This window comes from Eucyclogobius newberryi, unplaced genomic scaffold (genome assembly GCF_026437365.1).
Source record: "Eucyclogobius newberryi isolate DKJ021-1_F unplaced genomic scaffold, fEucNew1.0.hap1 SCAF_21, whole genome shotgun sequence".
Taxonomy (NCBI): domain Eukaryota; kingdom Metazoa; phylum Chordata; class Actinopteri; order Gobiiformes; family Gobiidae; genus Eucyclogobius; species Eucyclogobius newberryi.
This window is the reverse complement of record NW_027315846.1, coordinates 209,829-235,084: the sequence shown is the minus strand read 5'-3', so window position 1 is coordinate 235,084 and position 25,256 is coordinate 209,829. Positions and strand designations below refer to the sequence as shown.

The 25,256-nt window shown below is 46.6% G+C and overlaps 2 protein-coding genes across 2 annotated transcripts; both read left to right on the top strand.

Annotated features, from left to right (window-relative positions):
* The first annotated feature begins 1,348 nt into the window (after nt 1–1,348).
* LOC140370811 (sphingosine-1-phosphate phosphatase 1-like) lies at nt 1,349–13,309 on the top strand. Its single transcript, XM_072458052.1, has 3 exons — nt 1,349–2,312; nt 10,831–10,920; nt 12,674–13,309. Exons 1-3 carry the CDS (start codon nt 1,560–1,562, stop codon nt 13,217–13,219), a joined length of 1,389 nt encoding a protein of 462 aa, XP_072314153.1. The 5' UTR covers nt 1,349–1,559; the 3' UTR covers nt 13,220–13,309.
* A 3,340-nt stretch (nt 13,310–16,649) lies between these two features.
* On the top strand, nt 16,650–20,752 carry LOC140370898 (WD repeat-containing protein 89-like). The gene is made up of 5 exons (XM_072458167.1): nt 16,650–16,764; nt 17,506–18,043; nt 19,233–19,494; nt 19,727–19,997; nt 20,289–20,752. The coding sequence occupies exons 2-5, from the start codon at nt 17,517–17,519 to the stop codon at nt 20,540–20,542; spliced, it is 1,314 nt and encodes a 437-aa protein (XP_072314268.1). The 5' UTR covers nt 16,650–16,764; nt 17,506–17,516; the 3' UTR covers nt 20,543–20,752.
* Nucleotides 20,753–25,256: the final 4,504 nt, after the last annotated feature.

Below are 25,256 nucleotides of genomic sequence, written 5' to 3'. Positions count from 1 at the left end.
AAAACATCTGGAGCGATCGAGGTTTTATTGATCTGAGAATGTAATGAGAGAAAAAGGTCCAAGACACGTTCAAAGCCCCGAGGAGACGAGTAAAGGGTCGTCATGTGGAGGAATGTGATGCCATACTGTGGAATAATGGAAGCAATAAGATCTTTGTAACATCTCCTTATGGTGACGCTCCACTAGAAAGTTACATAGTGCACCTTTGATAGAAGCTCTAGAACAAGGCATTATCACGTACAAACTAAAATAAAGAAATTATTACTAAATAAGTGGCATTTCAATTAAGTTAAATTGAACAATTGCACCATCTAGTGACTAACAATATAAAACACCAGGCGTCCCCGTTCTAAAACTGTAAAAGAGGATCTGCTGTGCTCTAGTGGCAAGAAAGAGGATCGCATAGGTCAAAAAACAACCCTGCAATTAAACATACTTTTTTAAATAAAACGAAAGCTTGCTAATTAACGCTATATGCTAAGCTACAACGCAATAGAACAGTAGAAGCAGCAAAGTAGTAGCTGTAAAGTTGGAGTATTGGGCTAATTTACACTGTGGTTATAAAATGGGCTGTAAACAATAGACAAAAATGACCTTGTAATGTTAGTAAGTCCACAAAGGCAGTAGTAACAAAATATATGAAGTACTTTAGGTTAAAGTTTAACCTAAAGTACTTCATATATTTTGTTACTACGAAGTAGTTCTTATCGTAAAGCGGTTATAATCTATGGAAATGGAAAAAAAAACAAAAAAACATTTAGTGCGGGGGCCTGTGAGTGCGGGGGCCTGTGGGCCTGTGAGTGCGGGGGCCTGTGAGTGCGGGGGCCTGTGGGCCTGTGAGTGCGGGGGCCTGTGAGTGCGGGGGCCTGTGAGTGCGGGGGCCTGAGAGTGCGGGGGCCTGAGAGTGCGGGGGCCTGAGAGTGCGGGGGCCTGAGACTGCGGGGGCCTGTGAGTGCGGGGGCCTGTGAGCGCGGGGGCCTGTGAGCGCGGGGGCCTGTGAGCGCGGGGGCCTGTGAGCGCGGGGGCCTGTGAGCGCGGGGGCCTGAGAGTGCGGGGGCCTGAGACTGCGGGGGCCTGTGAGCGCGGGGGCCTGTGAGCGCGGGGGCCTGAGAGTGCGGGGGCCTGAGAGTGCGGGGGCCTGAGACTGCGGGGGCCTGTGAGCGCGGGGGCCTGTGAGCGCGGGGGCCTGTGAGCGCGGGGGCCTGTGAGCGCGGGGGCCTGTGAGCGCGGGGGCCTCTCACTGCAGCTTCCGGGTCTGCACTTTCACGCCGCGCTGTTCCGTCAAAGCGCCGCCCTCCCTCATCTGTCAAAAGCAGCGGGACATTGAACATTACCTCCACTCACTTCACTTTTACACCACCTTTTTTACACTTCGACCACTTTTATCAACTTTTGCCGCCGTCTCCACCGACTTCCTCCACTTTCGTCCCGGTAATTAGCCGTTATTCACGATGCGACGGTCGAAGAGCTAACGCTAGCCGGGGCGCTAGCAGAGAAAGTAGCCGGAGTCCGCGCTCCGTTCCTCGGCTTCATGTGGCCCGCGGACCCGTGGAACAAACATGGAAAACACGAGCCTTTCGGGGAGATTATTCCACCGTCTCCAGGACCCGCACCTCGTCGCCCGCTTCCAGCAACTGTGCGGCGTCCGGGGCACGTTCACGAGCACCGCGGCGGGGACGGAGCGTAACCGCGGCGGGGACGGGGCGAAACGTGACCGGGAACGAGCGCTCGGCAACGGGGCATGTCCCGGAGACGCGCCGGGGGACGACGGGGAAGCGGCGGCGGCTGGAGCAGGTGAACCGCGTCGGGGCGCGTCACGGGGACGACACAAAGCCGCGAAGAAGCGCGACGAACCGGCGGAAGAACCGGGGGAAGACGAGGAAGCGTTGCCCCGAAACGGCGCGGCGACGCTGGGGCGCGAACCCGCGGCGGGCGGCGCCGTCAAGCCGCTCCGGAAGAACTCGCTGACCGGGGACGCGGGCCAAGAGTTCATCATCGAGAACCGCTTCTTGTACTATCTGTTCACGTTCGGGACTGAGCTGGGAAACGAGCTGTTCTACATCACGTTCTTCCCGTTCGTCATGTGGAACGTGGACGCGTTCGTGGCGCGGCGGCTCATCGCGGTGTGGGTGTGGGTCATGTACCTGGGCCAGTGCACCAAGGACCTGCTCGGCTGGGCCCGGCCCGCGTCGCCGCCCGTGGTCAAGGTGGAGATGTTCTACAACTCCGAGTACAGCATGCCGTCCACGCACGCCATGTCCGGCACCGCCATCCCCTTCGCGCTCTTCTACATGACGCACGGCCGCTGGGAGGTACGTGCCGGCGGGGGCCACGGGGGGCCACGGGGGGAGAGGTGCCAGGCCACGGGGGGCCTCCGGAGCCGGGTCCGTTTGAACACGATTTACACGATATTAACTTCTGTCAAGGAGTCAAAGTTTGAGAGGCGAAACACGCAATGATTAGAGCGTAAAAGAAGGATAATAATCATGATAAGTGAGGAGTGTATTTCTTCACCCCCGAGACCTAACCCCCGAGACCTAACCCCCGAGACCTAACCCCCGAGACCTAACCCCCGAGACCTAACCCCCGAGACCTAACCCCCGAGACCTAACCTGGTGCGGTCAAATAGCTCAGCAGTTTCAGTTTTCACAAAATAACATGGCAGTTTCGCGGCTCTGCAGACACTCGACTATTGAGCCATTATTATTATGATTTTCGACTAATTATTATATTCGACTAATCGCGCCCAGTCGACTTATCATTTTGTACCAACTTAAGTCACATCGTGCCAAAATATTGATATATCGTGATACTAAATTTTGCGATGCGGTATCGACATCGTGGGCTGCTGTATCGATATATCGTCATGAGCCATTTTTGGTATGATTTCCCGAGTTATTTTTGTGGGTTCTTTAAAAAATCTTTTTATTTTTATTAATGCAAAATTGGTTCATAAATTGCCTGAAAGGTGTCGATTTAATGCCGACTAACGACTGGCGACGACCTTCATCATTGTAAAGAGTAAACGCTCAAAACTGAATTCATATTTAGTGCGTTTCAGTCACTTGTTTCAGTCGGTAAAACATTCGTTCGAGTCCGTTATGTTTGACCAGTGCTAATCACCACCGCTAATCGTTCATTAGCATCTTTCCACAAAGCCTCATTAGCGGCTTTTGTAATGTTGCGCGGTGAAGATTAGCACTGTTCTGATATTTGAGCCGTTTATGCAGATTTCATGTAAAGTTGACGTTTGTTTACGTCTGCGACCAGAGCCAAGATGGCCGCCGCGGCACAGGTCACATGACTGACCGGAACGGCTAAAACGCAACCAAAGAAATGACTAAAACAGAAGCTTTATCATAAAAGAACGTCAATAATACACTTGATTCTTATACACTTCTGTAATAAAGGGCTAATGACCTAGCTTTATTTTTAATGTCATTTTAAAAGTAATATTTCTGCATGTTTTTGGTCTTTCTTTTACATTTTGATTTCATTCTGCCGGTGTCTTTGTTATTAAACTGACTTTGAGAACGTCTTGAGTCTTAAAAGTCCAGATCAATAGCCAACGATTATTTGAATTGTCGATTAACGATTAACTGATTTAATTGATGCAGCACAAATTCTTATCAAGAAAATAACACTTGTATTCAACGAGACGAAACATGCTCTAATTAAGTTTAAAAAATATAAATAAACAGCAAACATTATTAAAAAAACAATAGTAAATACATTTTGAGCTGCTTCTAATCTTCATTTGAGTAATTATAAATGTTCTGAGCTGGTTATTCATCTGTAATATTATATAAAGCTTATCGTTCTAAGACTTCACACACTTCCTACATGAGACGTACAAACCGAGATAAGATTTAACTTGACTAATGAGTAACAGTCACAGGCGCGGGTGAAGTGTCACGTGGTTTCCTGGGTAACGGTCAAACCCTGTTCACTTTTGACCCTCGTGTTTTCTTTTGTAACGACAGAAACGGAAAAGGTCCAGTTCCTCGTCTGAAGCAGGAACTCTTTGTCACGTTCTGTTCCGTTTATTGAGTCTTTGTGGTTCTCGTCTCACGGAATCAAAGTCCACCAACGTAAATGTTTCTCCAGATATTCACACACGTTTAAAATGTGTTAAAACTGTTTCATATTAAATAGACTGTTTTTAATTAACCACAATTTTGCAGAGATATAAATGTATCAATTTTTTGGGAAGATTTCTCTGCCAATTTTTGCTATTTTTCTTTATTATTATTTTTTTTCACTCTAAACAATTAGTTTTTTCAAAAAAATTTCAACAATTTACTAAAGTAAAAAAAAAAAACTTGTTGAGATTTAAATATCACCCACCTCTAATTATCAACCAATCTGAGCTCTAGTTTTCTGTAGTTTGTGTTTTAAGTTTAGAATAAGTTTATACAATATGACTTCCTGTTTGGACATAAGCAGTGGATGGGAGGTAGTTTCGTTACCGTTACCTAGCAACCATAATGCACGCAAGGGCCGAAGCTCGTCTAATTTACACGATCGTCGTTATTTGACAAATACATAAATGAGACGACACATTTCTTTTGTCATATGAACGTTCCTGGAGTGTAACGAGGTTCAGTCGCCGACGGGAAAACTTTAAGACGTTGTTTCTGTATTTTAAGCACAACTAATTCAAGTCGAACCACAATTGCGCCTCGGCAGACGTCGTTGACCCGGCGTCGTCTCAGAAAAAACAAAAACAGGCGGCGCTAGCATCGCTGTAGCATTTAGCCCGCAGCTTCCGCTAGCGTTCTCGGAGCTACACGTTAGTGCTGTTGCTGTTGAGTCTGTATTTTAACTCCTAAAGTCTGTTTGTGACCGCGCAGCTCTTCTACGTTGAAATGAACGGATTGCGTCCCAAATGGAGGCGTTTCGGGCGTGGTTTAGTGGGCGTTCCCTCAGGTGCAGACCGTAAACTCTCCCTGCGTTTAATGTCATTTTGTTTATTGATGATGATGACGTAGAACGCTCCTTCCTGTAATTCTCACCTAATTTCCTCCTCAAACCGATGTAAAACTATGATAAATGACCTGATTAGCGTCTACCTGTCGCCGCCCTCTCGACCGTTCTGGAACCTTCTCGTTGTCGCGTCTGAAGCGTGACATTTACCGTGGATGTGGACGGACTCGCTCGTGTGCAAACGTGTCTGAGCAGGAGAACAAACACCAACGTTCTTTAAATATTCATGAGAAAGGTGAGACCGGGTGCGGCCAAAGCCAGGTCTAAGATGGACCCGGGACCGGACATAAACCAGGTCTAAGATGGACCCGGGACCGGACATAAACCAGGTCTAAGATGGACCCGGGACCGGACATAAACCAGGTCTAAGATGGACCCGGGACCGGACATAAACCAGGTCTAAGATGGACCCGGGACCGGACATAAACCAGGTCTAAGATGGACCCGGGACCGGACATAAACCAGGTCTAAGATGGACCCGGGACCGGACATAAACCAGGTCTAAGATGGACCCGGGACCGGACATAAACCAGGTCTAAGATGGACCCGAGTCTGGACATAAACCAGGTCTAAGATGGACCCGGGACCGGACATAAACCAGGTCTAAGATGGACCCGGGACCGGACATAAACCAGGTCTAAGATGGACCCGGGACCGGACATAAACCAGGTCTAAGATGGACCCGGGACCGGACATAAACCAGGTCTAAGATGGACCCGAGTCTGGACATAAACCAGGTCTAAGATGGACCCGGGACCGGACATAAACCAGGTCTAAGATGGACAACATTTAACTTTAATTTAAATTAGCTGATTATAGATCAAATGAACAGAATTGAGTACAAAGTGATTTCTGCATTTTTGTGGTTATTTCATGGTCCATTTTTTATTTTTTTTTGCATCACGTGAACCTCAACAAAACGTTTGCAAACACATTTTGGAACATTCTGATTTATTATTGAAATAGTGCAATTAAAAAAAGTGGAGATGTACATTTCTGTCAATATCGCCCAATTATTAGATCCAAGTTTCAAACGGAAAAAACAATTTGCGTTTTCACCAATAATACACACTTTTAAAAATAAATGTTCTCTATCTAGAAGCCTTCAGTCGACATATTTACACTTTTATTTGGTTAATAATGTATTTTAAAAGTCTCAATATTCGATAATACTTAAATAATGCTACCGGATTTTCCGGAGTATAAGTCGCACCAGCCAAAAAATGCAAAATATAGAAGGAAAAAAACCCATAAGTCGCACTGGAGTATAAGTATACTAGATAATGTGCAATGTAACACTTGGATAACCAATACACCCAATAAAACAACAACAACAACATGTAGTTTAGTTGTGTAAAGAAGTGTAATGTGCAAAATGTGTGGAAAAGGTACTGCATGTGTGTGAAAGTACTGCATGTGTGTAACACTTGTGTGTCAGAGTACTACATGTGGTGTTCCTTCCCGCGCAGCCATGTTTTCTGCTGCGTTTTGCGGCATCAACGACGCTCGGTAATTCACAGTTGATGATTGTACAGTTTGTGACTCAAATAGTTGTTTGTCCTGACAAATTGCAAGATGGTGCTGAACGCAGACCTGAGCAGGGAGAAAGAGAGAGGGAGCCTCTGTGACCCGGCTGCACCCCCTCCTCCCTGTAGAGACAATAGCGTTAGCATTAGCGTTAGCATTAGCAATTTACTTTTGCAAACTCTGAAATATTCTGGTATGTAAAAATGTCAAAAGCAACAGCCCCTAAGACGGTGAAAGTGATCGTAAAGAGATAAAACTTGTTGAAATTGGTGAAAGTGTCAAGGAGATGAAACGTGTGAAAAATCCTACAATCCTAAAATACAAGAACATATAGTGTCTGCTTTATGACATCATAAGACACTCAATAAGTATAAATATAAGTATAAGTCGCACCCGGGCCAAGACTATGAAAAAAGGTGCGACTATCGTAGTTACAGCCATTTTTGTGGGTTTCAGGCAAAATATTTCTTCCTGAGTTTACGTATTTTGTGAGTACTTTTCCCTTTCAAAGGATGTAATATTTGGCTTTGAATTGCGTTGTTGCTATGACGACGTAGGGCCTTTGAGTTGAAGGATGTACATAAGTCTAAAGAATAAAGTCTGAAGAAATTGTGGGCTTTGAGCTCCTGTGTTTCTGAAGAATGAAGTATAAAGATTAAAGTCTGGCGGTAATGCAACACTCGGATGCCAACCGCCATAAAACAACAACAACAACAACAACAACGGACTACGACAAAGTCTGAGGAATAAAGTCTGGCGGTAATGCAACAATTGGATGCCAACCGCCATAAAACGACAACAACAACAACAACAACAACAACATAAGTAACATATTAAAGACTTTGTTCTTTCTTCCACCTTTGCTTCACTTTTATGACGTTTGTGTTGCAGAATCTGATCCATACGTAACGTTCTGATCACATGACTTCAGAGATTAGAGTTTAAATACATTCTACAGGAAACAGTTACTCACGTTTGTAATCTTACTTTGTACTTCTACTGATTTGAGGCTATTTAGTATGTGTCTTTGAAGTACTCACCGTGAAAAGTGCTGTGTAGATAACGTTTTCACCAAAAGATGAAAGACACGATGAAGTCTGTTCTACTCTTTAGAGCTAATATCAAGAACATACTCCATTATATATAAAGATATAAACTCAATATGTTTGAATAACTCGTCTGTTTGAGTCTCACGCCCTCCAGTGACGTAGTGACATCACAGCCGGGGTCAGAGGTCACTGATGTCCACCTGAGCCGCCCTAAATCACACTCAGACCGACACGATGCAGATCCTTCTATAACGCTGACGAAACAGAGCAAAGGATCATGGGTTAATTTAACCTGGTTAGAACCGTGTTATTATCTGTGGAAATGAATCGATCGGTAAAAGAAAGAAGGGTGAATAAAATGAATACATTATTACACATGAATACATACATTTACTCATGAATACATACATTTACTCATGAATACATTTACTCATGAATACATTTACACATGAATACATTTACTCATGAATACATACATTTACTCATGAATACATACATTTACTCATGAATACATTTACTCATGAATACATTTACACATGAATACATACATTTACTCATGAATACATTTACACATGAATACATTTACTCATGAATACATACATTTACTCATGAATACATACATTTACTCATGAATACATTTACTCATGAATACATTTACACATGAATACATACATTTACTCATGAATACATTTACACATGAATACATACATTTACTCATGAATACATACATTTACTCATGAATACATTTACTCATGAATACATTTACACATGAATACATACATTTACTCATGAATACATTTACACATGAATACATACATTTACTCATGAATACATTTACTCATGAATACATACATTTACTCATGAATACATACATTTACTCATGAATACATTTACTCATGAATACATTTACACATGAATACATACATTTACTCATGAATACATACATTTACTCATGAATACATACATTTACTCATGAATACATACATTTACTCATGAATACATACATTTACTCATGAATACATACATTTACTCATGAATACATTTACTCATGAATACATACATTTACTCATGAATACATACATTTACTCATGAATACATACATACATACATACTGGGCAAAGAAAAGTAAAAGTAATATTGTTTTTACATTTCTGTATTGATTTGTGTGTTTTTCTATGTATTTATATTTACAAATATTTTTTAATGCATATTCCTTCCTACATTTACCTAAACATTTATATTTACATTTGTTTATTTAATTTGTGAACCAATTGTGCATTTATACAAAGTACACGCTGCAGCTCAGGTTTGAACAATTTTATACATTTATAAAAAAGTTTAATGAGTTTATTCTTCTTTAGAATTCTGCGGGTTATGGGGACGTCTGGTGGGACGTCTGGTGGGACGTCTGGTGGGACGTCTGGTGGTTTATGGGGACGTCTGGTGGGACGTCTGGTGGGACGTCTGGTGGTTTATGGGGACGTCTGGTGGTTTATGGGGACGTCTGGTGGTTTATGGGGACGTCTGATGGTTTATGGGGACGTCTGGTGGGACGTCTGGTGGTTTATGGGGACGTCTGGTGGTTTATGGGGACGTCTGGTGGTTTATGGGGACGTCTGGTGGTTTATGGGGACGTCTGGTGGTTTATGGGGACATCTGATGGTTTATGGGGACGTCTGGTGGGACGTCTGGTGGTTTATGGGGACGTCTGGTGGTTTATGGGGACGTCTGGTGGTTTATGGGGACGTCTGGTGGTTTATGGGGACATCTGATGGTTTATGGGGACGTCTGGTGGGACGTCTGGTGGTTTATGGGGACGTCTGGTGGGACGTCTGGTGGTTTATGGGGACGTCTGGTGGTTTATGGGGACGTCTGATGGTTTATGGGGACGTCTGGTGGGACGTCTGGTGGTTTATGGGGACGTCTGGTGGTTTATGGGGACGTCTGGTGGTTTATGGGGACGTCTGGTGGTTTATGGGGACATCTGATGGTTTATCAGGACATCTGCGGAGACATGTGATGGTTTATGGGGACATCTGATGGTTTATCAGGACATCTAAGGGGACATCTTCGGGTTTATGGTTTATGGGGACATCCGGTGGTTTATGGGGACATCCGGTGGTTTATGGGGACATCCGGTGGTTTATGGGGACATCCGGTGGTTTATGGGGACATCCGGTGGTTTATGGGGACATCCGGTGGTTTATGGGGACATCTGGTGGTTTATGGGGACATCTGGTGGTTTATGGGGACATCCGGTGGTTTATGGGGACATCCGGTGGTTTATCTGGTCGTTTTCGGGAGAATCCAAACATTTCCCACGTCGACACGAGGGCCCCGGCTGCAAATGTCACGTACCGAGTTTGTCTCTTTGTGTGTGGACGTCCTGTTGCCGTGGGAGACCGGTCCTCCTCAGACTGTTTGTGTTGGAGCGGGCCCGGGTCTGGAGGAAGTCTGAATGTCTGATCACATGTGGTCACGCCCCATTGTTTGCCCTGGAAGGAAAGCTCCACTCCAGTTTCCCTTTTGTCATAAGAACGTTCTCCCAGGAAAATATGACACATGTTTATGACGGATTACAAGTAATAATACGATCTTTTAAAGGTGAACAGAGCGTTTGTGTGGTTTCTGGTCCTGTCGTCCTTCAGCTGCTCCGCCCACATGTTCAACCCTCTGCTCCGCCCACATGTTCAACCCTCTGCTCCGCCCACATGTTCAACCCTCTGCTCCGCCCACATGTTTAACCCTCTGCTCCGCCCCCATGTTTAACCCTCTGCTCCGCCCCCATGTTCAACCCTCTGCTCCGCCCCCATGTTCAACCCTCTGCTCCGCCCCCATGTTTAACCCTCTGCTCCGCCCACATGTTTAACCCTCTGCTCCGCCCCCATGTTCAACCCTCTGCTCCGCCCACATGTTCAACCCTCTGCTCCGCCCACATGTTTAACCCTCTGCTCCGCCCCCATGTTTAACCCTCTGCTCCGCCCCCATGTTCAACCCTCTGCTCCGCCCCCATGTTCAACCCTCTGCTCCGCCCCCATGTTTAACCCTCTGCTCCGCCCACATGTTTAACCCTCTGCTCCGCCCCCATGTTCAACCCTCTGCTCCGCCCACATGTTTAACCCTCTGCTCCGCCCACATGTTTAACCCTCTGCTCCGCCCCCATGTTTAACCCTCTGCTCCGCCCCCATGTTCAACCCTCTGCTCCGCCCACATGTTCAACCCTCTGCTCCGCCCCCATGTTTAACCCTCTTCCTCTTCCTCTGGGCAGTACCCGTTTGCCGTGGGCTTCTCTGTGGCTCTGAGCTGGTGCGTCCTGGTCTGTGTGAGCCGCATCTACATGGGCATGCACTCTCTGCTGGTACGTACCATACACGGGCACGACCACGGGCACGACCACGGGCACGACCACGGGCACGACCACGGACATGTTCACTGAGCGTTTCACACGCCCGGAGCTCCGTTTGAGTCGTGTTTGATTCATTCATCTACAAACAGCAGGATCGAGCTCCAGTCCCTCATGTCTGAAGCTCTGTGTCGTTGGAACCTGAAACTGGACTCGTGTTTCCTCCATGACCGGCTGTGACTCTGAGAGGTCAGATTAGGGTCAGATTAGGGTCAGATTACACCAGGAATAATGAGTCCCAAAAGTGATGTCAGGTAAACTAAGACCTAAACGAGGAGCCAGGGATAAAACTGGACCTGGTGGACTGATCGTAACTTAACCCAGGTTAAAGCTTCACTCTGTAACTTTCCTGCAGGAGGGTCCCCCACCTGTAGGTCTCCATGGAGATTTTAATTTATACAGTGCTTTTCCAAAGTGCTTCATAATCTCATCATTTCTAAACATATTTTCTGAAATGCATTTATTTATAAATGTGATGCTTCACAGGGCTAAGATGTTCCTTTAATGTCCACACAAGGGGAAATGTACCGAGGAAAAGGACAGATAACTTATAGGAACTCTTAATAAAAGAACTCTTATAAACAAAACAAAAAACTCCTGTAAACAGGTCCTCTCATATCTTAATAGGGAATGGAGGGAAGGGGAAAAAAAGCAAAATAAATAAAATAAAAAGGTAAGAAGATAAAAATAAAATTATAATAATAAAAAAGTAAAAATAGCTAGCATAAGACTAAATAATACAAATATTAATGGTAAGTAAACAAAAACAAAAACACTCTTATTTGCATCAGTTATATGCACATGAATATGACATTAATTGCTTGTGAGTACGACAGTAATTGCAATTGCAATTACTGTTGTACTGCACATAAAGATGGACTAAACCGGGGCTAAACCGGGGCTAAACCGGGGCTAAACCGGGGCTTAATTGTGATGTTTTTAGCCCGGAGCAGAGACCAGCTCTGTGACTTCACCTGTAACTCACTCCAGTCGGATTACAGAGGATTACAAGGCTAAACAAACAAGGACTGAACCAAGACTAAAGGAGGATTAAAACCAGGTCTAGAACCGGGTCTGGAGTGAACAGTGTGATGTAATCTGACCAGGTCTGACACAGATCTGTGGGTCTTTTACAGGTCGAGCAGATAAAGAGGCCACTGCAGTTAGACTTTACTCCTGTTCAGACCTGGAGCAGACCTGCTTTAAACCTGCTTTAGAACTGGTTTAGCCCCTCTTTAGACCTGGTTTAGCCCCTCTTTAGCCCCGGTTTAGACCCTCTTTAGTCCCTCTTTAGACCTGCTGTAGCCCTGGTTTAGACCCTCTTTAGTCCCTCTTTAGATCTGGTTCAGACCCTCTTTAGACCTGCTTTAGTCCCTCTTTAGCCCCTCTTTAGCCCTGGTTTAGCCCCTCTTTAGCCCCGGTTTAGCCCCTCTTTAGCCCCTCTTTACCCCTGCTTTAGCCCCTCTTTAGACCTGGTTTAACCCCTCTTTAGCCCTGGTTTAACCCCTCTTTAGCCCCTCTTTACCCCTGCTTTAGCCCCTCTTTAGACCTGGTTTAACCCCTCTTTAGCCCCGGTTTAACCCCTCTTTAGCCCCTCTTTACCCCTGCTTTAGCCCCTCTTTAGACCTGGTTTAGCCCCTCTTTAGCCCCGGTTTAGCCCCTCTTTAGCCCCTCTTTAGCCCTGCTTTAGCCCTCTCTCTCTCTTCAGGACGTGGTTGCCGGGGTGCTTTACTCCTCCCTCATCCTCGCCGTGTCGTTGCCGGCGCTGGACTCGCTCGACGTGTTCGTCCTTCACAGTCGTTGGGCGCCGCTGCTGGTGATGGCGCTGCCGTTCGTGCTGGCGCTGCTGTGCTTCCGTCTGGACGCCTGGAGCACGTCGAGGGGCGACACGGCTCAGATCCTGGGCACGGGCGCGGGCGTGGCCCTGGCGTCCCACGTGAACCTGCGCCTGGGCTTCAGCCGCGACCCGGTGGCGCGCTCGCTCGCCTTCCCCTCGCCGTCCGCGGGGCTCTTCGTCACGGCCGCCGTGCGCCTGGTCGCGGGCGTGGCCGTCCTGGTGTTGACGCGCGCCGTGATGAAGGCGGTCACCCTAACGACGCTGTGCCGGGTGCTGCGGCTGGGCGGGGGCGGTGACGTGAGGCGGGCGCGGCAGCACATGGAGGTGGAGCTGCCGTACAGGTACATCGTCTACGGGACGGTCGGGTTCAACGTGCTGTTCCTCGTCCCGCTGCTGCTCAGCTACGCCCAGCTCTGAACTACAGCGCCCCCTCAGGACATGAGAGGAACTGCAGCGCCCCCACAGGCCTATGAGAGGAACTACAGCGCCCCCACAGGACATGAGAGGAACTGCAGCGCCCCCACAGGCCTATGAGAGGAACTACAGCGCCCCCACAGGACATGAGAGGAACTGCAGCGCCCCCACAGGACATGAGAGGAACTGCAGCGCCCCCTCAGGACATGAGAGGAACTGCAGCGCCCCCACAGGCCTATGAGAGGAACTACAGCGCCCCCACAGGTCTATGAGAGGAACTGCAGTGCCCCCACAGGCCTATGAGAGGAACTACAGCGCCCCCACAGGTCTATGAGAGGAACTGCAGCGCCCCCTCAGGACATGAGAGGAACTACAGCGCCCCCACAGGACATGAGAGGAACTGCAGGGCCCCCACAGGACATGAGAGGAACTGCAGCGCCCCCACAGGACATGAAAGGAACTGCAGCGCCCCCACAGGACATGAAAGGAACTGCAGCGCCCCCACAGGTCTTTGAGAAGAACTACAGCTCCCAGAATGCACCTCTGCTCAGCCTCTTTCAGCCTTCATTCTCCTCTATAACCTTGAACTACAGTTCCCATGATGCACTGCTCTGACCTCCAAAAGTATTCACTGCCTCGTTTAGGACTCTGACTGTTCTGGCACTGTCCTTTAAAGCTGCACCTGGAACCTTCCTGAAGGTTCTGCCACCTGCTCGTCTCCATGGAGACCGTTGGCTCCAGTCGTCCTGTTCTAGTCGGTTCAATCAGTAACTTGTACTTTTACTGTGTACTTTTTACTTCTACTTAAAGTGCCTGACAGACTTTACGATAACAGAATAACGTAAAACGGCGTAATTAGGGCTAATTTCCCAGTGTGATGTCATCAATTACAAACAGGAAGTGAAATTATAAACCTAAAAAAATTATCTATTCTCAGATACATTTTTAAATATTTTTAAGCAAAATTCAAGTATTTATTAACAATTTATTTTAACTTTTATTTCAATGGATTGTCCGACCTGTAGAGGGCGCTTCAAAGTCCACGTGACACTTTAGACTCACATTTCACTAAAACGCACTGAACACGATTATATTTCACATTGAACTAAACCGTTTGTGTAAAGTTTATAGTTGTACTTCCTGGTTGGACACGAGCACAGACATGACACAGGCAGAGGTCAGAGGTGGTTCCACAGCTGTTACCATAGCAACCAGACTGTAAACAAGAGCCACACTCCACATAAACGACACAACAGTTCTGATCTGACACAATAAGACCATAAAACACCTTTATTTAGTCCAACCATGGTTTAAACTGTCTCTGTGTCGCACACTGATGACATCACAGAGGGATTCAGCTCCACTTCCTGTCACTTTAAACTCTACATTTCTACAGAAACTGTGACTTAACAGAAATAAAACTGTGATAAACATTCACCACAGCTTCTACACCACCAAAGTGCGTCAGAAATATAAAAACAGGATAAACTTCACGTGTACTTTAAATACAGTATTTGTACTTGTAATCGAGTACTTTTTAAATGTACTTTTACTCATTCTTCCTGCGTCGTGTGTTTCTTCACGGCCGATGTGACGAGACCGGTCGAGGGAGGTGAGATTATATCACACTGGAACATTTCGAGCATGGCGGTTACCATGGAGACGGTGCACCTTTCACACGAGAGCGTGACGGCGTTTCTGCTGTAATTTCAGTCGAATCAGCGACTTTTCTGTGATTTCTGTTTGATTCTAAAGTGTTAATAGTTTTCAGATTAATTTGACCCGGTTTATGGTGCGCGTGTTTAGACCTGGTTTAGACCTGGTTTAGACTTGGTTTAGACCTGGTTTAGACCTGGTTTAGACCTGGTTTAGTCCTGGTTTAGTCCTGGTTTAGACTTGGTTTAGACCTGGTTTAGTCCTGGTTTAGTCCTGGTTTAGACCTGGTTTAGACCTGGTTTAGTCCTGGTTTAGTCCTGGTTTAGACTTGGTTTAGTCCTGGTTTAGACTTGGTTTAGACCTGGTTTAGTCCTGGTTTAGTCCTGGTTTAGACTTGGTTTAGACCTGGTTTAGTCCTGGTTTAGTCCTGGTTTAGACTTGGTTTAGTCCTGGTTTAGTCCTGGTTTAGACTTGGTTAAGACCTGGTTTAGACTTGATTTAGACCTGGTTTAGTCCTGGTTTAGTCCCTCTTATCGTGCCGATTCACACCAAATAAAAACTGTCACTGTAGAAATAAAAAGTGAAACGATCTGTCGCTGTCGGGTTAAAAACATTATTGTTGATTTTCTATCTGTATTTTCCTGTCAAAAGTGGTTTTATTTTGAAGCGTTTTGGTTTTATTTTGGAGAACCACATTTGGAGAACCACATTTGGAGAACCACATTTGGAGAACCACATTTGGAGAACCACATTTGGAGAACCACATTTGGAGAACCACATTTGGAGAACCACTAAAGAACCTTTTGCACAAACGCGCTTCCGAATCGACGCCTTAAACGTGAAAAAAAACACTTTCAAAAGCAGTTTCACTTCTGACTTTTTAAAAACTGCATTTTCTAGACTTTTTTCACTGTGTTTCATTTTAGAGATTTAGAGTTTTTAAATGACCAAGAAACCTTAAAGAACTCTGGATTTATGGGTTTTCGCGTCTCGTCTCGAGCAATAAAACGTTTATTCCAAAGGATTTCAGCGGCACATGTTTTTGTCTCTTCTGTTTAAACTCTGACACTGTAGCTTCGGTTTGTGGGATTTATGTGTTTGATTTTTGTTTCGGTCTCAGGAGAAAATGTCTGAAAATAACCTGTAAGAAAAATAAAAAATCTGTTTTCAAAAATGACGAGTGAAGTTTTTAATAAACAGCTTGAAAATAAACACAAATGGCCATGATTTTACTGTATTTACTGCACTTTTAAACAAAAGGAAACATCACAAATACATGGCAGAATTATTGCAATGTAAAATTCTGTTTTATTCAGAAAAGTTCCTGTTTTAATAAGAAAAAAATCTGTTTTTTTTTGTGTAAAATACGTTTTTTTTAATGAGAAAAGTTTGTTTGATTGGAGAGTTTTTGATTTTTTTTTTGTGAGTTAGAATAAGTTATCTTATAGTGAGGGAAATTCCTGGTTTTATGAGTGAAGTAAACTATATTTTTAAAGTCAAATAAATAGTTTATATGACCCTTCCGTTTAAATCAGTGCAACTGCTCCCTCTGCTGGAGAACAGCCAGAACAACTCACTGTTTTGGCTTCATTTTCAGATTAAAATATTATTTTGTGGCAGAAAATCACAGTCAATATTTTACACGCTTTTTATTGTGCTTACAAATCTAAATAAAATGAAAGTTTACGCTGTTTGTTGAGGGCGGAACCTTTCTTTGTGAGTGTCGTTCCTCTACGGGCTGTAAACACTGTAGCGCGCGTCACTTCCGCCACGCGAGTTCAGCTGAAACACAGAACGTGACACTTTTATGGATTATATTCTTGATCAAAACTGTTTTTATTCATGACAAACGTCTAATTTTACGGTGAAGGTGAAGAAACGGTGACGTAAAGGTAAGAATGCGGTTATTTACAGTTTTAAAGCTGCTAAAGTCATTAACTTACGTGTTTTATTGTTGTTAATGTGTGAAAATGTAAAGTTATCAATAAACGCGTTGATTTAGATGTGATGAAGTCAGTTGTGTCACGTGGTGTTAAATATGAGCAGAAAGATGAACGTTTCATTCATAAATTAATGTCCTTTCCAAAATTCAATAGTATAATTTATTGTATTTTAATATAATTGATTGAAAAATTGACTCTAAAACGCGTGAAAAAAACTTTTATAACAAAAACAGTTGAATTATTTAAAAAAAATGTCAAGAAAGAATTAAAACTACTTCTGATCTGATAATACACTTTAATTGTAAATATTCTCTACATATTTCACCTTTATTTAATAAAAAATGTATTTCAAAAGTCTCAATGTTAAAATTGAAATAATAATTTGACTATTCGACTAATCCAATAGTTGTTATTTACAGAAATAAAATGTTCAATCCAAATGTAATAATAAAGCATATTCAAATATCGAGTTTATAGTAAAGAAAAGTTAGAAAAAGAGCTGGAAAAAAACACAAAAATCAATTAAAAAGTTCTGTTATAAACTTTGTAATACGGTTATAATGTGATATTTCTTATTCATTTGATATTTCACATTTATCTGACAATTAGACCTCAATAACACGTTTAAAGCACGTTTCTCTTGTCCTGACGTCACATTTGACCCACAAGTCCGAACACTTGCAGTTGCAGTGTGTGTCCTGATGGAGGCGCTGGAGCGCAGACTCTCCTCTCTGTCCGTCTGCGGCCGCTCGGCTCCGTCTGAACCCGTTTACCTCCTGGGCGTCTCGCTAGCTCCGCCTCCTGGCGACGCCGTGGTCGTCTCCTGCTCAGACTTCACGCTGCGTCTTCACAACAGACGAGACCTGCGGCGTTTACAGACGCACCGCGGCCACGAGCGCCCCGTCTCCGGTGTCACGTTCTCGCGCGGCTCCGCCCACACGTTCTACTCGGCGTCGCTGGACGGGACCGTGCGCCTGTGGGACGTCCGGCGCTCGGGGACGGACGCCGCTCAGGTTTTCCGGAGCGATGCCTCTCACAGCTTCTCGGCTCTGGGCGTGAGCTGCGACGACGGGCTTCTGTGCGCCGGGACCGAGCAGCTCAACAACGAGGACAGTTTCCTGGTGTTCTGGGACGGCAGGAAACCGGGCGGAGTTCTGCTGGGCGTGTACTCCGAGTCGCACTCTGATGACATCACACAGGTGCTGTTCCATCCCACGGACAAGGACAGGTACGGACGCCAAGATGATTATGTTCATCCATAATCGTGACCCTCGATAATCGTGACCCTCGATAATCGTGACCCTCGATAATCGTGACCCTCGATAATCGCGACCCTCGATAATCGCGACCCTCGATAATCGCTACCCTCGATAATCGTGACCCTCGATAATCGTAACCCTCGATAATCGTAACCCTCGATAATCGTGACCCTCGATAATCGTGACCCTCGATAATCGTAACCCTCGATAATCGTGACCCTCGATAATCGTGACCCTCGATAATCGTGACCCTCGATAATCGTGACCCTCGATAATCGTGACCCTCGATAATCGTGACCCTCGATAATCGCTACCCTCGATAATCGTGACCCTCGATAATCGTGACCCTCGATAATCGTGACCCTCGATAATCGTGACTCTCGATAATCGTGACCCTCGACAATCGCGACCCTCGATAATCGCGACCCTCGATAATCGTGACCCTCGATAATCGTGACCCTCGATAATCGTGACCCTCGATAATCGCTACCCTCGATAATCGTGACCCTCGATAATCGTGACCCTCGATAATCGTGACCCTCGATAATCGTGACCCTCGATAATTGTGACCCTCGATAATCGCTACCCTCGATAATCGTGACCCTCGATAATCGTGACCCTCGATAATCGTGACCCTCGATAATCGTGACCCTCGATAATCGTGACCCTCGATAATCGCTACCCTCGATAATCGCGACCCTCGATAATCGCGACCCTCGATAATCGTGACCCTCGATAATCGTGACCCTCGATAATCGTGACCCTCGATAATCGCGACCCTCGATAATCGTGACCCTCGATAATCGTGACCTTCGATAATCGTGACCCTCGATAATCGTGACCCTCGATAATCGCGACCCTCGATAATCGCGACCCTCGATAATCGCTACCCTCGATAATCGCGACCCTCGATAATCGTGACCTTCGATAATCGTGACCCTCGATAATCGTGACCCTCGATAATCGTGACCCTCGATAATCGTGACCATCGATAATCGTGACCCTCGATAATCGCTACCCTCGATAATCGCTACCCTCAATAATCGTGACCCTCGATAATCGTGACCTTCGATAATCGTGACCCTCGATAATCGTGACCCTTGACCCTCGCTGTGACCCTCTCTCGCTGTGACCCTCGACCCTCGCTGTGACCCTCAGGTTGGCGTCGGGATCCACGGACGGTCTGGTGAACGTGTTTGATCTGTCGCGAGGCGCCGAGGACGACGCCCTGGTGGGAACGTGCAACAGCGAGTCGTCGGTGAGCGCCCTCTGCTGGCTGGGGCCGGGGCGGGCGCGGCTCCTCTGTGTCTCCCACGATGAAGGTCTGAAGCTGTGGGACGTGGACAGTTTGGAGACGGAGGACGAGCTGACGGTCTTCAGCACCGAAGACGCTCGGACGACGGTCGGTCGCCACGGCAACGTGAGTCCAGAACGCCACGTCTCAGGGTCGTGTTTGTAAAAGATTAAAACACATAAAACACAAATAAAGAATGTTTGTCCCTTGATTGTTGTTTGCATCAGTTTTAGTTTGTAATGGCCTGAAGTTTCCATCCATTGTGCCCATGGCAGGAGTTTTGTGGCCCAAATAGCCTAATCCTCTTTGTGACCTGTGAGCACTTTGACCTGGTGTTATGACCTCTGACCTCTCTCAGGCCAACTCAGCGGTGGATTACCTGATTGGAGGTTGCTGGGTGGATTCCGAGGCGCAGCTGCTGGTGGTGGGAGGAAGCGGCGGGGGAGATGTTCACCTGTTCACCTGCGACAAACCGGGTCTGAGCCTGGTCCGGACGCTGAGGCGCGGCCACAGCGCCACCGTCAGGTGCTTCGCCTTCGACCCGCAGAGTCTGAGCCTGATCACGGGAGGCGAAGACGGTCTGCTGCTGCGCTGGAGTCCAGAGGCGGGCGCGGCGGGCCGAGCGGCAGGTGAGTGACTATGTCTCTAACAGGGGTCAAACTGGTGGCCCGCGGGCCAAATCTGGTCCTCCTGACGTTTTAATCCGGCCCGACGAACATTTCCAATTTATATTTAATCATTTCTGATATTTTTTATCACTAGAATTACATGTTCCACAATCCTTTGTAGTGGCAGCCCCTCCCCGCGCTGCTCAGTGCTGCTCAGCGCTGCTCAGCGCTGCTGTGTGCACTGTCGGTGCAAGTAAAAGTCTAAAAACCTGTCATAGGCACTTTAAATGACATTATGCTTTTCCGCTGCAGAACTGGACGTCAGGAGCAGCAGACGAACGCCAGAAGAGCCGAGTCTGACGAGACACGAGTCTGTGATGAAGAGCGAGTCTGTGATGAAGAGCGAGTCTGTGATGAAGAGCGAGTCTGTGATGAAGAGCGAGTCTGTGATGAAGAGCGAGTCTGTGATGAAGAGCGAGTCTGTGATGAAGAGCGAGTCTGTGATGAAGCTCAGGTCCAGACCTCACAAGAAGCACAAGTTCAACAGAGACAAGAAACTCACGTGACACAAAAGGACTTTTTTTAGAGCTCAAAATATTTAATCTGTGGAAACAACAAGTGTTTTATCTGCACCAGAACGAGACACGAGTGACTCCAGCTCCTCTTCCTCCTCCTGCTCCTCCTCCTCCTCCTGCTCCTCCTCCTGCTCCTCCTCCTCCTCCTGCTCCTCGTGCACCTGCAGCTCCTCCTCCTGCTCCTCGTGCACCTGCAGCTCCTCCTCCTGCTCCTCGTGCACCTGCAGCTCCTCCTCCTGCTCCTCATGCACCTGCAGCTCCTCCTCCTGCTCCTCGTGCACCTGCAGCTCCTCCTCCTGCTCCTCGTGCACCTGCAGCTCCTCCTCCTGCTCCTCGTGCACCTGCAGCTCCTCCTCCTGCTCCTCATGCACCTGCAGCTCCTCCTCCTGCTCCTCGTGCACCTGCAGCTCCTCCTCCTGCTCCTCGTGCACCTGCAGCTCCTCCTCCTGCTCCTCGTGCACCTGCAGCTCCTCCTCCTGCTCCTCGTGCACCTGCAGCTCCTCCTCCTGCTCCTCATGCACCTGCAGCTCCTCCTCCTGCTCCTCGTGCACCTGCAGCTCCTCCTCCTGCTCCTCGTGCACCTGCAGCTCCTCCTCCTGCTCCTCATGCACCTGCAGCTCCTCCTCCTGCTCCTCGTGCACCTGCAGCTCCTCCTCCTGCTCCTCATGCACCTGCAGCTCCTCCTCCTGCTCCTCGTGCACCTGCAGCTCCTCCTCCTGCTCCTCGTGCACCTGCAGCTCCTCCTCCTGCTCCTCGTGCACCTGCAGCTCCTCCTCCTGCTCCTCGTGCACCTGCAGCTCCTCCTCCTGCTCCTCATGCACCTGCAAAATGTACTTTTCTAACCCTGTTCTAACTTTGTTCATGAGTCATAAATCATCAGACACTTTGAGGGATGTTTTGGCCCTTACACTTTATTAGACAGGACCGTGTGAAATGGGGTTGAGACTGGGGAAGGACACGCAGCAAACACACCGACATCATCACGTGTCTTTTCATAAACAAAATAAAACTGTTTTTTCTTCCATCATTAGAGTTTCTAAGACTCGACGGACCTTGAATAGTTTTAGAACGCTCTTGATTCAGTTACCGTATTTTCCAGACTATAAGTCGCACCAGCCAAAAAATGCATAATAGAGAAGAAAAAGTGTGAAAATAACAAATAATATCACATATAAGTCGCTCCAGAGTATAAGTATATAAGTATAAATATAAGTATAAGTCGCACCCCGGCCAAAACTATGAAAAAAGTGCGACTTATAGTCCAGAAAATACGGTTTAACAATATTCAGACATCACAGGTTCGTTTAAGTCGGAATAATGTGAATGTTGTGGCAAATTCAACTACTTCTGTCGTTATTTAGAACTTTACACCATTTATTTTTTAAATCAGCTTTTTTGCAGCATTTTTATTACAAACATTAGATATTTAAACCAGTTATTGTAAATACAGTGTGATATTCATTAAGACAAATATTCTGGAATAAAAACAAGTCAAATGTATTAAAATAATCTGAGACCAATGTTTCTTTTACTAAATGAACTACTATGAAGGATATTTTGTGTTTTTATTACGATTGTTTTTTTTTACATCGAAGTTTTTTTTTTTTTACATCGAATCTAGTAAAAAAAATCATTGTATATAAATATTATTTTTTTTTTCTTAAAATACGGTAAAAAAAATACAATGTTAAAAAATTAAATTCAATGTAAAAAAAAATATATTCGATGTCAAAAGAAAAAATTGTAATAAAAAAACACAAAATAACCATCATATACTTATGTTTTTTAAGTAGTTTCTTAATGAACGTTGTCTCCTTGTTTGAGTTAGAAACATTAATAATTTAGTTTGAGTTAGAAACATTAATAAATATAAATATAAAAAGTCCTCATACGTCACATAAAAGAGGATTCAAGAGTGTAATATTTAATAATAGTATAAACCTCCTTCAGCCTGTTGTAAGATAAGATAAGATATTCCTTTATTGTCCCACATGGGGAAATTTCATTGGTGCAACGCAGGTAGATACAGAGGTAGATCCAGAAGAACAGATCACTTATAGGAAGTCTGAAAAACACTTTCAGTAGAAGATCTCTTATAAATAAATAAAAACTCCCATAGACAAATAAATAAATAAATACATAAATACCATTGCATGTGATCACGACAGTAATTGCACATGAATATGTGATCACGACAGCACATAGATTGCACATGAATTGCACATGAATTCCAACAGTAATTGCACATATGACAGAATTGCACATCAGTATTAGGTTAGGTCAGTATTACGAGTGTTCAGTACTAACAGTTTTTGTTATAAAGTCTGACAGCAGCAGAAGGAAAGACCTACGGAACCTTTCCTTCACACATCGAGGGTGGATCAGTCTCTCACTGAAGCTGCTCTCCAGAGCGGAGAGAGTGTCCTGCAGGGGGCGACACTCATGGTCCAGCATAGATGTGAATCTAGTCAGGACCCTTCTGTCCCCCACCTCCTGCACCGAGTCCAGAGCACAGCCCAGGACGGAGCTGGACTTCTTGATGACTCTGTCCAGCCTCTTCCTCTCCCTCTCTGTGATGCTGCTGCTCCAGCAGGCCACACCTACAGGAGCTGATGCCACCACAGAGTCGTAGAAGGTCTTCAGGAGTGGCCCTGTCACTCCAAAAGACCTGAGTCTCCTCAGGAGGTAGAGCCGACTCTGGCTCTTCCTGTACAGTGCGTCTGTGTTATGAGTCCAGTCCAGTTTGTGGTTCAGATGAACACCAGGTACTTGTATGAGTCCACTCTCTCAAAGTCCCGTCCCTGGATGTTCACTGGTGAGGGGGCAGTGGAGTGGTGTCTGTGGAAATCCACCACCATCTCCTTGGTCTTCCCCGCGTTGATGAGGAGGTGGTTCCGCTGACACCAGTCCACAAAGTCCTGCGTCAGTCCTCTGTACTCCGCGTCATCGTCGTCCGTGATGAGTCCGATGATGGCAGAGTGGTCAGAGAACTTCTGCAGGACACAGCTGTCCGTGTCATGTCTGAAGTCTGCAGTGTAAAGGGTGAAGAGAAAGGGCGCGAGGACAGTGCCCTGGGGCGCCCCCACACTGCAGGTCCGAGTGTCAGACACACAGTCCCGGGCTCTCACAAACTGGGGTCGGTCTGTGAGGTAGTCCAGGATCCACTCTGCAGGTCATACTCCACACCAGCCGTCTCCAGCTTGTCCCTCAGGAGCAGCGGCTGGATGGTGTTGAAGGCGCTGGAAAGATCGAAGAACAGGATCCTCACAGAGCTGCCAGGCTTTTCCAGGTGAGAGAGAGAGTGGTGCAGCAGGAGATGACGGCGTCCTCCACTCCCGCTGTTACATAACCTTTTCCCCGCTCTTCCCTTCACCTTTCCCCGGTCCCACGCGCTCCCTCCGCGGGATCACGTGGGCCAAACTCCCGGTGCTTCGCGGTCCGGACCGGGCCCCGGGAGCCGCGCGCGCTGCTCCGCCCCGAACCCGGCGGCTGAACCCGGGACACTTTGAGGGTTCTAACCCCGAAGTGTCGCTGCTCTTGCGCTGCGCCGCCACCAAACCTCCACGGCGCTGTTTCACGTCGATGATTGACGTTTTCCTTCGGCCAATCGCAGCGGCGCAAGTTGTGACAGAACACGTGCCCCCGTTTAAAATGTCCAGGTCATAGCGCGGCTGCAGCTCTGGGACGTTCTTCATGTAGATAATCACGTTTAATGCCATAGTGAGGAATATTAGAGATAAAACATACAATACACAATACTACAATACAACATTTCCATGGAAACGAGCCGCAGGAGCCTCCTCCAAGCCAAGTACGAGTCAGGTTTGTGGAGATGCAGCACCTGACAGCAACAACAAATGTTTTTAACCATTTATTGTGCAAATGAGTTTGTTTTATTTATTTACTGTTTGGGGGCTAAAAAGTTACATGTAGTTTTAAAATGTCACAACACGCCTCCCCTGAGCCTAAATATGAACAAAAGTGTCTCTTACCTAACACCTAATCTAAACTATGTCAATGTTGGGAAGTAACTAAATACATAAAACCGAAAATACATCATCAGAATACTTATTGCGTAATTGTGAGTAAATATACGCCTGGTGCACTAGTCTCATTTGTGTTTAGAGTACAGTTACTTTCCTGAAATGTTCCTCTTTTGCTGGGACTTGTTGCCCACGTTAAATATATATGTTTTCATTGTATAAAACAGATTCATTTGTAGTTTATCTGTGCGTCAAACGTACACATTCCCCCGCCGCGCGCCTCCCCCGGCCCGTCAGTCGGGGGTGCAGATTCGCCCGTAACCCGTGCGTGCCGCGTCGCGTCCAGCACGCTGCGCTGCGCCGCGCGTGCCATGGTCTCTGCCCAACACTGTTGACAAAAGGGTGAAAAGAACGGCCCCGAACCGAAAACGGGCCGAGAAAACGGTAAAAAGCGGGTCTCGGGACCGGACACGCCGACGGATCAGCGACGGGAATGTGACAAGCGGCGGCCCGAGCGCTTCGTTCACGCGTCATTTGCGGTAAAATCGATGGAAGTTTGAGGAATCGTCGCGGCGCTGCTACTCGTGGGTTTGGCTGCTCCAGGCCCGCTGCTCCCGGGGAAACGCGTCCAGCCGCTCGCGCCGGAGGAATTAACGCACGTTTTTTTTTAGACCCGAGCACCACCGCCCGCGTCGGGACACGGAAGCTCCCCCGCGCCGCCG

What these genes read in the sequence shown, in the direction of transcription:
- LOC140370898 (XM_072458167.1), top strand. Translation starts at nt 17,517, where the DNA reads ATGGAGGCGCTGGAGCGCAGACTCTCCTCTCTGTCCGTCTGCGGCCGC. An exon ending in CATCCCACGGACAAGGACAG is followed by an intron (nt 18,044 to 19,232) that starts GTACGGACGCCA and finishes TGTGACCCTCAG; the next exon opens with GTTGGCGTCGGGATCCACGG. An exon ending in CGGTCGGTCGCCACGGCAAC is followed by an intron (nt 19,495 to 19,726) that starts GTGAGTCCAGAA and finishes GACCTCTCTCAG; the next exon opens with GCCAACTCAGCGGTGGATTA.
- LOC140370811 (XM_072458052.1), top strand. Translation starts at nt 1,560, where the DNA reads ATGGAAAACACGAGCCTTTCGGGGAGATTATTCCACCGTCTCCAGGAC. An exon ending in TGACGCACGGCCGCTGGGAG is followed by an intron (nt 2,313 to 10,830) that starts GTACGTGCCGGC and finishes TCCTCTGGGCAG; the next exon opens with TACCCGTTTGCCGTGGGCTT. An exon ending in TGGGCATGCACTCTCTGCTG is followed by an intron (nt 10,921 to 12,673) that starts GTACGTACCATA and finishes CTCTCTCTTCAG; the next exon opens with GACGTGGTTGCCGGGGTGCT.